The sequence below is a fragment of the Trematomus bernacchii genome, unplaced genomic scaffold (assembly GCF_902827165.1).
Source record: "Trematomus bernacchii unplaced genomic scaffold, fTreBer1.1, whole genome shotgun sequence".
Classification (NCBI taxonomy): Eukaryota; Metazoa; Chordata; class Actinopteri; order Perciformes; family Nototheniidae; genus Trematomus; species Trematomus bernacchii.
In genome coordinates, this window is record NW_022987828.1 from 5,964,898 (window position 1) to 5,980,308 (window position 15,411).

At 39.6% G+C, this 15,411-nt stretch overlaps 2 protein-coding genes across 10 annotated transcripts in view; one reads left to right on the plus strand and one right to left on the minus strand.

Annotated features, from left to right (window-relative positions):
• Nucleotides 1–43: 43 nt before the first annotated feature.
• Nucleotides 44–6,278, minus strand: znf451 (zinc finger protein 451). 6 transcript variants are annotated; one of them, XM_034152653.1, is made up of 13 exons: nucleotides 6,198–6,278; nucleotides 4,687–4,741; nucleotides 4,259–4,333; nucleotides 4,029–4,142; nucleotides 3,541–3,652; nucleotides 3,155–3,305; nucleotides 2,926–3,052; nucleotides 2,642–2,801; nucleotides 2,397–2,544; nucleotides 779–2,250; nucleotides 624–695; nucleotides 396–461; nucleotides 44–194 (listed from the first exon to the last, which is right to left on the minus strand). In XM_034152653.1, exons 2-13 carry the CDS (start codon nucleotides 4,735–4,737, stop codon nucleotides 154–156), a joined length of 2,589 nt encoding a protein of 862 aa, XP_034008544.1. In that variant the 5' UTR covers nucleotides 4,738–4,741; nucleotides 6,198–6,278; the 3' UTR covers nucleotides 44–153. The 6 variants fall into 6 exon arrangements, with proteins under 6 accessions (XP_034008544.1, XP_034008543.1, XP_034008542.1 ...); XM_034152652.1 differs by having other exon boundaries at nucleotides 4,253–4,333; XM_034152651.1 differs by having other exon boundaries at nucleotides 4,247–4,333.
• A 1,814-nt stretch (nucleotides 6,279–8,092) lies between these two features.
• Nucleotides 8,093–15,411, plus strand: part of dst (dystonin) — a 103,827-nt gene continuing 96,508 nt past the window's right edge. Inside the window, exons 1-4 of one of the 4 annotated variants that reach the window (XM_034151830.1) lie at nucleotides 8,093–8,273; nucleotides 8,591–8,622; nucleotides 9,756–9,944; nucleotides 13,607–13,820. In XM_034151830.1, the coding sequence (XP_034007721.1) occupies nucleotides 8,093–8,273; nucleotides 8,591–8,622; nucleotides 9,756–9,944; nucleotides 13,607–13,820 (616 nt within the window). Of the gene's footprint in view, nucleotides 8,274–8,590; nucleotides 8,623–9,755; nucleotides 9,945–13,276; nucleotides 13,346–13,606; nucleotides 13,821–15,054; nucleotides 15,214–15,411 lie in introns of those variants that run through there. The other 3 variants (XM_034151831.1, XM_034151833.1, XM_034151835.1) reach the window with 3 other exon arrangements.

Consider the following 15,411-nt stretch of genomic DNA (forward strand, 5'->3'; position numbering starts at 1 on the left):
CATATATTGGGACATTTCCAAAGTGGTTTAAACCGCAGAAAAATTCAAATAGCAACTTATATTTATTTATTATATTCTGAACACAAATACTTAGGACAAATCATTGCAATATAATGTCAGATAAGCATTGTGTCACAAACAAAAATCATGTCTTCAAAACTCCAAAAGACTTCTTCCGAGAGCTTCTTCCATCTCTGTAAAACAAAAAAAGCTGAATATAAAAAGTCAAATTACACAAAATAAAAAACAAGAAAATGCAACACCGTAACTATGATGTGAAAATGTCAATTCAACCTAATAATTGTATGTTTTCTTTTTCCCCCAGAGGCTGCAGTAAGTTAAACACTTTTCTCAGGGGAAACGAGGAATACATGCCAAGCCACAAGAACCCTAACCTGCTGACTCTCTTTCTTCTTCTGCATTTGAAGAGGGTTCATGGTTCATCTCTTCCTCCGAATCACCTGTAAAAGGAGCAAAATAAAAGTTGATATGTTGTAGGTTGATAAAAATACCATCACATAATCTAATATCGTTGTCTCTTGTGTACAAGTAAAAGAAAGCTAAAATGTGCTTTTGCTATCTTATATATTGAGTGATTGTGATATGTATTGTTTATCACTTACTTCCACATGCTTCCTTCTGTCTGTCGGCCGGTTCCATTCTCAAAACCTTCACCACGGATTCATCTTCAATCTCTAAAATGACAAAATGAAAAAACAGGTTTAAAATGCTGCATGCAAACAAAGATAATACATGTTAATATTTTTAACAGATTTACCATTGGTGTCTGTTATGATCTCCACGGCATCGAGCACTGTTACAGGGGATGATTCTGCTTTTATGATTTTCCTGCAGGTCCTGGAGCTCATGCAAGGTTCCATTGAACAGTGTCGGGAGTGATAGTGTTTATGGAAACTCGGGACACTCGTGAAACTCTCCTGGCAAGCGTCGCATTGTACTTCGTAGGTCTTTTCCAGGTTCAAGGCTGCGTGCTTTGTGTGAATGTGAGTCTTCATCTTTGCATAGGTCTCCAAATATTCACCACAAAGAGTACACACAAAGTGACATGTTCCCTCAGAAGACAGATACCTCATGCATTGTGTAAATGTCGCTTTTTTCTTCTCTTGGCTCTGATTGGAACCCATGCATGGGCACCTAGTCTGACTGCTGCTTTCAGCAACAGCAGGCTGATCGGCTTCACTCTCATCCATACGGTAGTAGTCGGTACTGTGAAGACTCTTGTAGTGCTCCAGGAACTCGGCCTCTGTTTCGAACGGCATGCTGTCGCAGAGGCCGCAGAAGTGGGAGCTTTCCATCTGCCCGTCGTGCTCATTGGCACAGTGTCGCCGCACAGTGGAATCCTTAAAGAACTTCTGGGGGCAGTGTCCACAGATGAACCTCTGGAAGCTGTGGCTGCTCAAGTCGCTGCAGTGTTGGCGTGCGGCCACTTCCGAGTGAAAGCTGTCCTCGCACATCCTGCACATCCACATCGGCCCTTCGTTGGAAGAAGACGTCTCTGCTATGTTCTGTTGGACCGTGGACCCGGACGATGAACCTGCTTTGCTGCTGGTTGAAGGCTTGGTATGGACCTCCTTGGGCACTTCCCGTTCAGTGAAGTAGGTGTGTCCGCTGTGAGCCTCGGCCACGTGAGACATGATGTCTTCGTACCGAGGCATTTCCACGTTGCACTTACGGCAGTTATACAGGAAGTTGGAGAGATGGGCTCCTCCGTGGAAGCGACTCATATGCAGGCGGGTGATGGCGGACTCCCCCATGTGTTTGCCACACACGCCACACTGATGGAAGATTTGGTTTGAAGCCAATATATGCTTTTTGGCTGTAGCCTCCTCTGAGAACTGTATGCTGCACTCGCAGATCCAGGCTGTTACATAGTTTCTAACAGCGCTGCCTCTCTTACGCTTGGCTGGAAGTTCATCACAATCATTCCTCTTCTTGGTTCTTTTTTGAGAAGGTGACTCAAGGCCAGTGGGCTGTCTTCTGCCCTGTGCCTCTCCAGCGCTCTGGGTGTGTTGAATTTCCCTAAACCTGCAGTACTGAAGGAGGGCTTGGGCCATGGTGTTGTTCACCTCCACGTCATGCTGGGTCGATTCTTTGTGTTTCTTGATTTCCGCTTGGCTGAGGAAGATTTTAGAGCAGAGGGAACACTGCCCGGCCACTTGCAGCTGTTTCATCACCTGCAATATGGTTTGATCAGCCAAGGACACGGCGCAGCCATCTCTGCATTGCACACTGAAAAACAGGAAATATAAAGAAAAAGGATTTGATAAATCAGCTTCATAAAACCTCTAAAGAAAATCTGCACCTGCTATACAAACATAATGTATTATTTAAAAAATCATATATGCACATACTGAATACATCTCCAAACAACGTACTTAAAGTGAGCCTTAGCTGCTTGATGTGAGATCAGTACTCTGTGACATAAAGAGCATCGGATTTTGAATGGGACATCCTTGCACAACGCGACGAGACGATTCTTAGCGTATTGTGGGACGGCAATCGGTTGTGCTCTTCCTTTGGGTTCTTTAACAAGAGGAGAAAAAGGAAAAGGTTTACATAAGTATTGCTCAAATATTGCCTCTCGAGTGCTTTCTAGAAGTCATTCTTTAGAACACTTTACCACTCATGGCGAGTGACTCTGTGAAGTGGTTTCTGGTTGTCATGTGCTGCAGGCACTCATCTCGGAGGTTGAACAGGTGGAAGCAGGCCGGACAGGCGAAACACACAATGCTCTGAAAGGTCTGAGTGATGCTGTGACCGTCAGCGGCAAATGAGGACACCTAGTGATCAAAACATGTTTCCTTACAAAATAATTATAATATTACGAAGATGTAATACAAACTAATTAAGAAATCATTCATAAAACAATATTTTTGTTATATGAGAGTCAAAAAGGGCACACACCTTGGACATGAGATGTGTTCTCCATGCTTCTTCAGTCTCAAAATGTTGAGAGCAGGCTATACAGGCAAAGAGCTCAGATGGCCATCCTTTAATATGAATTGTTGGGTCACAAGGGGAGTGATCAAACCTACAAATAAGATATGTTATTGCAAAAATATGTTATATTTGTACTCAGGAAAAACGTTGAAATGGTATTACACCGATACTGAAATGAACAGAAAAAGGTTACCTTTTTAGGTGACCGTCAAGAAGGGACAGAGTGTCATAAACTCGGCCACAGTTGACCACTGGACAAGTCTGTCTATTGGAACTATTTCCAGGAATAGCAACACGTCTGTTTCGCCCTCCAAATCCAGAATGAATCACTCCAGGTTTAGGACCTAAATATATGATGTAATAAATAAGATCAAATGTAATAAACCATTGTAAAAAGGGTGCTCTTTCATCACATTTCAATGATGTGAATTAAGGTAATTATTTCAGTAGGACAAAATATTTTCCTGGTAAGAATATCAAACAGCTCATGAGAGAAACATGTGTTCAAGGTTTATAAACTCCAGATTGACAATGTCAGTGATTATGCAACACATTTCTGATCAACATAAAAAACGGCACCTGCTCTCTTTAACCACATGTCCACACAGTTCTTTGCATCCCGATTGAAGCCATTTGAAGAAGTAAAAGCCAGCTCCTGCCGTCCATGAGCTCTTTGTAGGATTTGCTTCTCCTGTAAGACAGAAAAAGATAAGCAATAGCAGAACATATTTTTAGACTTGCCAACACTGTATGGCAGACAGACAGATGGCAGTAACAAAACCTACAGACACTGTTTATTGCTAATTATTTAGGTCACAAGCAGTATGATGTTGCACTGAGAGGATACACCACTGTTGGTTCTGTAGGTTGTTTATTATGCATTCTGCCCACAAGGTGGCAGTGTTGCTGCTACAACTGACCTCATTTGACCCCATATTATATAAACAACAAATGAATGACTACTAAGCATTTTATATCACATTTCCTCTAAACTAAAATAAAAAGCAAGTTATAGTATCTAACAAGCAAGACATGATAGCAGCTTACTTCCTTTTAAAGAAACTTACCTTGAATGCCCGACATTTATCTATTCTTTCCTGCTTCTCTAGAGCCACCGTCTGTGCTAGTCTGTCCAATGTTGATGAAACACGAGCTTTATTGCGGGAGATTTTATCTTCAATCTGCAGGAAAATAAAAAGGCACAGCGATTTTATAAACTCTAGACAGACACTGTAAAAACATATTCTATTCATCAACTTACTGTGCTTGCAAATGATGGACATACCTCATCCTCATCCTCATCCTCATCCTCATCCTCATCCTCATCCTCACCCAGGTCAATACATTCCAATACTGGTCTGCCAGGCCCCTCCTGAAGCAAATGCAAGACACCATGTCATTTAGTCTTATTAAACATATCTATATAAAAATCAAATAATGAGCAAACCTGTACAATGTGAAAAGAGGGATTTCTTTATTGCCCATGATAAGAGAGGTGATCTATGTCTGAATCACAGCATCAGTCATACGATACATGGAGCTGTTCAGTTAATCAAATACGATATATTTATGAATGATGTCTTAGTATCAGGCTACATCAAGGTGTTATTGCGCAATGAGTCATGTCAATGTCGAGAGATAGAAAATAAGCACATGTATTTGATATCTTATCCTTTGAACCTATTGATTTTTTTTAAATAAATAGATAGTGTACACTCGACTTACTGATACAAACTCCACTTCTTCATCCTCGTCTGCTTCAGTTGGAGAAGACATTTATCTGAGGGGGAAAAAACAAATGTAACTCTTGAAGCTTTAGTCCTTGAACATGCGTGCAGGAGAGAGGGACGTACTAACTAGTTCACTTAAGCAAGTCAGCAGTGGTGTAAAGTAACTAGGTAGCTACGCAAGTACTGTACTTAAGTACAATTTTAAGGGACTTGTACTTTACTTGCCTATTTAAATGTGTTGCTACTTTGTACTTCTACCCTACTACAAATCAGTGGTAAATCGTGTACTTTTGCTCCACTACCTTTATTTAATATCTTTCGTTACTTTGCAGATTTGAATGAATGATGTGAAATATAGTAAATGCTTAAATAGGACTTTGATTACACCCTGAAGCATACAAATAAAACACCTTTTCCAGCTTTGATAACACTTTAATGCATCAATAATTTTTGTCAAAAGTATACAATATATATTTCTTATGAAATGGGTCATCTGCATAATGGGTTATTTTACTTTTGGTACTTTATGTATATTTTAATGCTAATACTTTTGTACTTTTACTCTGGTACTTTTACTTAGATACAATATCTTAATACTTCTTCCACCTCTGCCAGTCAGGTGTCAGTACTGAACAACACCAACTGAATCTATAGCTAGTTAGTTTAGCGTTACAAGTTGCATGACATTAACCACACTGACTAAACGGCATCATCCGGTCGCCTGGCTAACCGAGTACAGTTGTAATATCCGGCCCACATTGTTAGTGTGTTAGTAAGGTAAGTTTGCTGCGATTGATGAATATTAAAATGTTGTAAAACACATCGGAGGGCAGTAATTAGATTCAGCAACTGTTCAGGAGAACTTTCATCTATTTTCAGCTTGCCCACGGCAACAAAACACGACTTACTCCGGTGTCATTCAGGTCAGCGGAAAAATGATGCATCCAATGTTTTGTCCAACATGGAAATTATTTTCTCCCTCGACAACCTACCAGAGTGCTAATTTTTAGGGCTGCCAGTGCTAACGGGTGGAAGCTACATTTCACAGTCTAATGAGCACTTAAATCACAGTGTTTTTGCACTACACCTCTTCCCCACTATTAGCATCACTGAGCACCGAACAACAGCACAGCGCAGCGAGGAAGAAGTTCCCGCCACAGGCATAGCTAGCTGCGCTCAGAGCCGTATGCTGCGCTCCTTCGATTAAAGACTTGATTCTGCAACTTTACGGCGATGTGAAGTCTCCTCATCCAACACTAACGAGTTCACTGCCTTCCAATGTTTCTGTTTCATCAACCATCTATGTGCAGCAACTTTAAAGGCAGCGAAATGAATGCCACACGTCCTGGATCAGGGTAAGCTAACGTTAGCTCTCTGACATGTATAGTTGCTACGTCTGAACTCGATTAAACGCATAAAAGGTAAACATGCTAAAGTTCGATTAAGGTTTGCTTTGATAAAACATGGTTGAAATAAACAGGTTTATGAATCTGAGCATGACATTACCCGCTCCTTATTCTGTTGGCTCCTCAGTTCGCAGAGTGTGTAGATGCTACAACAACTCAAATCACAGTTAACGCAACTAGTCTGGTCTGAAAGTCACGTGTAACGGAAGCGCTCCTTTTTCACACGGAATGTGCCGTAAGGACGGGGTTAATGGTGGTTGAAAAGTAACAAACGAAAGATCAAACTCCGCCCGTCTGTTACCTGGTCCGGGATGAACTGTGAAACTATCCCTAACTGCTACTCTATTCATATTTATTATGTTTTTAACCATGTTATAATAGATTAGATTGTTTTAGACACCTGGGCTGTAAATATGTACTGTACACTGTATGTGACTTCACTTCTATGAAACTAAATACGTTGTTAAAATTACTTTGTGCACAAACTATTTATGATTAAAGTGGATATGTGATTAATTTATACATAAATGTATATTATATTATATCATATTACTATTAGTATTCAAGCAATTCAAGCCTTTTGCATCAGTTGTCAAAGTCTGACGGGCTAATCTATGAACGTAGGAAAACCAATTTACAGAAAAGAACAGGAAAATCTGAGTATACTGTACAAATGATAATGGAATATGTTCAAGAATATATATTAACATGCTTTACTATTTTACACAAACATAAGACGTGTATAAATAAATGAAATGTGTTTTGTTGACATACCCAACTCACCACACCTCGCAATTAACTGTACAGGCATATATATATTTATATTAGTCAACTATTCAACTTGCAGAAGAAGAATCATCTCACTAAACTGAATAAGGATTCGTCTTGGACTTTCAAACAACACATTCAAAGACATTACCTGAGACTTGGAGAACTGGGATTGACGTTTTTCACTATTTTCTGACATATTGTAAACCATTAGATTAATTGATAATGAAACTAATCATTAGTTGCAGACCTACTTATAGGAAAAACATTCATTATACTTAATGAATAAAAAACGAGTCATAAAATAAATGAATAACCATATACAAACTTTCAAATTAGTTATATGTGGTTAAATATAGCCATAACAATATATTTTCATTATTATAAATTGACACATGTAATGTACAGTATGCTATTGGTTTATTGCATGTATGGATGTATCACATGTTAACATAATAATCATGTCAGCGTCTGGGCTCTTTTTTAATTTCCAAATAAAACACACTTTTCGCTCCTCACTTTGCTTGTCTGAGTTTTTCATCATTTCATCCCTCAATATCAGCTCATCCAGATATTACATAACCCATGTTGGATTATGATTAACGTTGGTCCCCCCCCCCCCCCCCCCCCCCTCTTCCTGAAAGTGTCTGTTCATGCACCTGACTCGTTTCAGAGATTGTCCACCAAGCTTGTAATTTAAACATATACTTAAAATAAACGTTATCTTATTAGACATTGTATGACCTATAATAATAATAATAATAATAATAATAATAATAATAATAATAATATGTTGTTGTAACATTTGAGGTAGGCTACACCATATGACAACAGATGTACAAAAGTCCCCTATCCACCAGGACTATTGAGGTTTACAAACATTAATAGGTCTGTATTAGTCTTAGTAGTGTTAATAGTGTGACAGCATGATACTGCAGCAGATTACTGCGATGCTCAGCTGAATCTGCTGACTCTCCCTGCCCCTGTAAAAAATAAATAAATAAAACGCGCGTCTCTGCTGAGTCATGCATCGTATACCTCACAATAATGATATCAATAGTGTGCTGTATACTTTGAAGCTGTATGCTATACGCTGTTGGCTCTACGATGCTTCACGTATGTCCGTCACTGTCTTTATTCTCATCTTGAGCTCTCAGCGACACATCGGCAGCAGAGCAGCCTGCTACTGTCTGAGGCAAAGGACTCTGTCCTACATCTCGCCTTACGATGATTGCTGCGGCGTTTTTGGTCCTGTTGAGGCCGTATAGCATTCAATGTGTGCTGCTGCTGCTGTTGCTATTGCTCGGGACTATAGCGACAATTCTGTTTTTCTGCTGCTGGCATCGCAAGCTTCGGAATGGACAACATCCAATAAAATCAGTGCTGTCCGGACGCTCCAGGAGCCGCGGTGAGTGGCGCAGGCCATGCGCATCTCCTCATCCTGACAGCTCATGTCTGTAAACTGCATGTTCTGGATGTGTTCATAGTCTATTTTATGTCTTATAGCCAGTAAAGCCAACCCTTAGCTGCAGTATGGGTTGTTGCATTAAACAAACGCATATAGATGCGAATAAGTGGGAAGATACTGAGTTTTTTTTAATAGTTTTAGCCTAACCTATCTAGAATTATTGTTGAAAACATGAATGTATTAAGACTATATCTGTTGTTTCATACTGTTAATGCTTGTTAAATGTTTTATAATATCTTCTGTTATCTGTCCTGTAGTGGGCCTCCGAACACATCATTTTCGATCAGAGGTAGGATGAACTTTTTTAATTATGGGTTTGAGTCAGTGCTCTGTAATAGTTAATCATTATTGGAGACATCAGGAGGTAAATGTGTGAAAGTTCTATTTAGTATTCCATATCAGCTTCTTAAGAATAACATATTTCTGCAAAAGCCTGTTTTATGTACTTTTTCAGAACTGCATGACTATTTTAAGGAGCATGATGTGCGCAATGCGCATGTGTTGTAGGCTATCAATAAATTATGTGGGTGATGTTGCAGTTTCATGCTTTGAGGAGGATTGAAACTGTAGACTGGAGTTTTTTTCTCCAAAACACATAAAACTGAGCTGAAAGTAAGCTGATAGAACGCCACCATATTTTACTCCACATAAAATGGGCTTATGTCATCATGTTTGATGGCTAAATGCGTCAAGTAGCTTCAGTCGCTGTATTTCCGTTTTACGCACTTCCCTTTCAAAATAAAAGTACAAAAAATGAAGTGTAAAAAAAGTGCATGAACACGGATTAAAACGATTGCTATCACCAAATTGCCATCTTTAAAATGAAAACAAAAGCTTTCTTATTAGATATAATTATGTTTAAGTAATAATGTTCCTGGCATGGTCTACAGTTTAAAGGAGTGGTCTGTAATTTCTTTCAAAATAAAACTTAAATGGGGTTGCATTTAAAGCACTAATGCCTAAAAATCTACTTTTTTGGTAATTTGCAGTGGTTGTGAAGTTCCAAAAGACAAAAGACTGCCCTTTGCTGGTATGTTATTGAACCACAGGATACTGAATCCCCACTGGCTCAGGACTGCTGCTGGTAGGGATTTAGTATCATGTTCAAGGGCACAACAGCAGTGCAGTGCTTAATGTAGAACAACAGTCCCCTGATTATTACCTTTAAAAGCATTAAGCCAAACAATGAACAACTCTGAATGGAAGAATAAAGGTATAACAAAGAAAACATAGATAATTTAGATTTGCTGAATCATCTTTCTCTATGAATCGAAATGTAGGTCATCTTCCATGACAGTGTGTCTCCATGGCTTAAGAAACATGAATTGAATCAGGATCATTGTTTATGATAAGAGCTTTTGATATCTCCTGCTGCTGAAAGTATGAACTGCTGCCATTTTGATATTTGCTAATGTTTCCCAGGGCTTCAGGCACAGTCCACGTCACGCCAGAAGGAGCATACATGCTCGAGTGACAGAGGAAAAGCCTAATCTGGTTGAGATTCCTGAGAGTGAACCAGAATCATCGTCGAGTCTAAGAAAACGCAAAGTAAAGAAGAGGGTCCTGCCAGAGTTTTACCAGTCTGTACAAGTCACCCCCACACGCAAACCTGTAGGTACCCCCTTTAACTGCAACCATGATAAATACTGATTGTATGTTTTGCTTGCTCCCCTCCACAGGAACATCAGTCTGCCTTTAACGCCGGTAATGATTCAGATGCTTGCTCAAGGACACAGGGCAAGTGTTTGTCTAGGGTGTAACCCCTGCTCTTAAATGATGCTCATTATAGGTTGTGTTAGTGTTGTTACTTTATTTATTTATGTATTGTTTAATGAATAGTAATACAATGAATATGAATCAAAAAAGCGTGTTCACTTGTTATCATAGTCAATCTATTCTAACAGAATTAACCTTTAGGTTTAACAAAACAAAGTGTCTAGGGACATTTATAGGGTGTTTTAAGATGATATACCTTTACTTAGCATAAACAATTGAACATCTCTGCAAATTCAGCCATAATGTGGTCAAAAATCCAACACTGATATTGGGCCATCTGTTATATTACATACATGTTTTATACATTAGCATGCCATTTATAAAGAGGATGCAATCTTATGTTGAAAAATTATTAACATTTCCAAAAACCAATGTATGTATCAAACATTCTAGTAGGCCTTTAGGTATTTTCCTGTTTGAATATGAAATGGTAATCCCATAACACATTTTGCTTTAGTTTGTTGTTATTTTAATTGGCATGCTTGTACATCTTTCTTTTTTTTTTAAATCTAATCTGTTCACAATTTACTATTGTGGCATAAGAACATTATGTATCCCTATATGGCTCAAAAGTCTAACTGTTTAAACAGTTTTAGGCGTTTGGTATTTCCTTTTTTGCATCGTTGTATCCCTGTTAACTTGCTGCATTGCTTCCAAACCGTGTGGTCACATTTTGCAATAGTTTTCTTAGTTTCAGATAGTGTAGTTTAAAAGGTGAGGAGGGAGAGTGTATAACACCTGACCCACATATTGATCCATTTCTTCCTGGAAGGTAACATCTGACTCCAGGAACAGAGAGCTGTATAAACACAGAGCCTCAGCAGGAAATGTGTACTTATGGGAACATAAGGCATAACCACATTGAACCCCTATGGTGTGTTGGCCTTTCTTTATGCAACGCTGCTCCAATCTGGGAATATCCTTTTTTATGTTCCATAGAAAATAATCCTTATCCCAGTACATCACCGAGCCTATGTCTGCCTTTGAATGTCATTTGTTGTGTCAGGAATACTATTATCTTTACATAATTGTTATCCGTACTCCAAAGGGCTATAGTTGGTTACATCAACATTTAGTGGAATATTTGACATGTCAATGATGTTTGAACTGACTGTGTTTACAGGAACTTATTGATCTGTGTGAAACTGATGCAACTCCTTGCTTCCATTACTTGTTTTGCAATCCAGAAGATAACAAAAACATCATACATATGAACGGTATCAGAGCCAGTTATCATGGAAGACTTATGTCCAAATGCTACAGGGGCTCCTTGCCATGAGTGAAACCAAATCAACTTCACTTTGACTTTCATTGATATGTATTGGTTCTGGTTGTGTACCTGTGGTGAGCATAATATTGACCAATATTGTTATTCTAATACAAAAATAGGCAGATACATTTCACATGTAACTGGCACCAACAAGAACAGCAATGTGAAGAAATGTGGAATCACAGAAACTAAAAGATGTTCTGTATATGAGCAGACTCATATTCATTGTAATATGAATATGTAATAGACGTTTATAGACTGGGACAGGCCTACATCAGCCCACCATGCATCATTCATGATATATTAGCATGGGTAGCACACTAATCTGTGCAAAATTAATAATTCAACATGATTGCCTTCAGATGGCATAATCTTATTTTTGTGTTTTTAACTGATAATCTCTTTGAATTATCCCTTGAAAAATTGAGTAAATCAGGGCTGCATATAAAATGGAAATGTATGTTGTAAGCTTTTATGATAGTCACATAGATGATGGTGAAGTCCTTATGTCTATTATTATGTTAGAAACAGCTCATAGGCCAGAATATTAGGTGTTAACAAAGATAACATATCTCTTAGTCTTTCAACTATTCTTATCCCTGCTCAATGCTCCTTAGAGAAAGTGGAAATTGACAGGGAAAAAATTCACATACTCATGTAGCAGCCTTACTAAGAATCATTACAATTTCCTTTTAGTGGTAGACATTTTGAATAAGCAGGAAGCTGATCAAAACTGCAACACTAAGCTGTCTCTTCAGCACTCACTTTTATCCCCATGAAAAGTGTAGCAATGATGTAAAGGCAGCTAATATTAACACTGTGTTGCTTTTATCAGTTCTGATCAAGCACTGAGAACAAATTCTGCTCACTACTGCTGTTTAAAAATAGAAAGTATGTCACGAACCTCATTCGAGATACTGACTGAAGTTTTCGAGTTCATCCTCCATGTGTGCTTTTCATGTACTATCTCCAAGTTATAACACCAAGATGATCCAGGATGCAGACTCATCCAACAATGTTGACAAGTCTTTGTAGGTTTGCATTTCCCCTTCTTAAATACTGTTTTATCATTTAGCAAATGAAGTGTGACTGATCATACAAGTATTTTTTGAGCCTCACCCCTCTCTTTCCTTAGGCTCCTTCTATTTGTTCTGTTGCTCAATCCCAGGTGTGGCAGGGTGCAGCAGGACATTGCAACATGAAGTCATTAATCTATAATTATTTCATCTTGAAAATGGTGTTTAATTATTACCCTTCAAAGACTCAAGAAGACATCAAAGAGAACCCTTGCAAGGATTCATTTAATGGTATAAAGAGGCTTCTTTAATTAGATTTAGGTTAAATTGGTTTAGAATTAAACCACTTAAACCAAGTATAATCCTTTCTTGTGCTCCCATGGTCCTCTCCATCCTCTCAGGTAATTAGCTCAACATATGTGAATGCTTTCACTGCACCCTGTGTGGTTAACACCCCATCTTCATTGCAGACACTTAAGGTGTTGTGTTCCTTTTAGTAGTCTACTCTGTGGATCTGTTGTAAAGCCGTCGCTATGAGAACCTCTGGATACCCCTTGTCCTCTTTTTACCCCCGCTTCTGATGTTTTTGTTGTCACCGAGCACCTTTTGTGCAGGGATGGCGCTCTAACACCGCCGTCGCTGTTGGGGCTGCTGCTTGTTGGCTACCGGGTGTGACGCGGAGAGACACTGCTCTCCCATCACAGTCCAGCTCTGCCTCGACAGCACACAGCGTACCATCCGTTCAGCCCTCTGGAGATCTGACATCACCTCACATCCTTAAATGCGTAGATAAGGGACGATATCGCAGCCGGAGCATCCCTCAAAGGGCGTGGCACAACCTTTTTTATAATTGAGGCGCATAATGTGTGACTAAAAAGGGTGTACTGCTAATAACCTGCAACAAGGATTGTTATTTTTCTTCCTGCTGACAGCTCACCATGTATACAGTGGTAAGTCTTATGGTTGTCCTGGCGGGGGAGCCAGATACTATTGATTTCACATTGCTATAATTTGGCTCAATCTTTTATTGTTATGGATCATTGCGAGCTGGTGGCCGCCTCACACCTACTCTCGCAGTGCGCACTTTGACCCGCGACGGTGAGAAATAAGGGGATTTGTGGCGTGTTATTCCTTCCCTTTCGTTTTGTGTGACATCAAGACAAGCATTGTTCCTTTTTTTTCTTTACCCCCGTTTTTCTTTTGTCTCGCAGAGCTCCAGTTCGGGGAACCCTTCCCTTCACTGCTCCATGTCTTCCTCGGCGGATATTTCAGACGAGGATGACTACAGTGTTAAATCCGGCTCAGCATCACCTGCTCCCGGGGACACTTTACCCTGGAACCTGCCCAGACATGAGAGGTCCAAGAGGAAGATCCAGGGGGGATCTGTGCTGGATCCGGCGGAGAGAGCCGTGCTCAGGATCGCAGGTGAGTCAGTCTTCCTGTTGCCCCTGTTTACGAGATGCTAATGTACTGTAGCGAGAACAACAATGAGCGAATATGCTGCATATGGAGCATACTGTATGGTGGGTGCATGATCTTATAGCGACTTGTTAATGAGTAGGCTATTTCTCCTGGTAGCCTTAACAGGGTCTGGGTGTGTGGCATGTGATGGTATTTTCGTCTGCTCTTAATCTGGATATGATGCTTTCCAATTTACCATTGGGTCTTGGATATGTGGTGCATTTCCAAGCTGCTGTTATTTTACATAACCCTTATAATATTGGATTACAGTTCATTAAAGGCGATTAAAGGGGCTCAAGATAACACAAAGTGTATAACGTCAAGTATTATTTGTTAGGATTAATACATTCAAGGGAATCAAACGAACTCAGGAAGCTTTCCTTGCTAGGTCAACTGGGCTAATTTTAATTAGGCTACCATCAAAATCTTATTTATTAAGAATTGTTATAGCAAAATATGATAATAAAAGTCAGTCTATTATGGACTCTGATAGTTACCAATGTGATGTTATACTGTTTTACAGCGCTTAATTATTTTATAATGATACTTTGACACTATTTAAGATTGCATAATCACTTAGATATCAGATCACGATTTGATAGGGACTTTTTTGGGTTCAGTTTCGCACCCTTAAATTAATCTGTGTGACATAGTCGACAGCTGCTGTGATTTAGACAGCAAATACAAGAGTATAATGTCAAACTGTACTCTTGTCAATCAATGTGTGAATAGTCTCTGGCAGGTGGAAAACAATGAAAAAAGATCGTGGTCCATGTTACGAGCCGGTACAGGGGACGCCTGACAAGGAAAAGCGTTTATTATTGTACACTGTAAAAAATGATCCACCCATTCAGTGTGATTTTTATATATTAACTTACTGAGGCCAATTTCTACATACCGAGTTAAACTACCAGATAATGAGCTTTATGTTCGGGAAATCATATTTAATTCGTATTCTATTTACATTTAAGACAACGTTTTGGCTCAATGGACCTTTTTAGGACAGACATCTTTTGCAGCGTATTACGTCCGACAGTCCTCCCTATCAATCCAGTGAACTCTGGGGAGGAAGTGTCGCCTATTGGCCAGAGCGCAGACAAGGGAGGGATGTAGGGCGTTTCCTTCAGTACAACAACAGCGCCGATCACTCTTGGGTCCCCGGCACATACACATGCACACAAAAACACACGTATAGTGCACACTCACACACACATACACGCTGTGTCCCTGTCCGCCGCTGGTGAATGTCCAGTCTGTGGAGCCCGGGTTATGGCTCAGTTCGCACCGCAGCCTTATGGACTTTCGGACGAACAGGAATACCTCCAAGCTTACGAGGATGTTTTGGAAAAATATAAAGGTAGGATCAATGTTGATTGGTTCTTCTTAAGGTTCTGGGACGATAACGAAATTGCCTGATTGCTGCTTGACAGTTCAATAAATGTCAGCCTGCCCCCTTTCTCTCTGGTGACTGGCTGGTCTTGGTGTCTTTATCCCTGCAGTGGAAAAGTGGAAATATTTCCTGCATGACATCACAATTAGGCTGCATTTTAGTAGT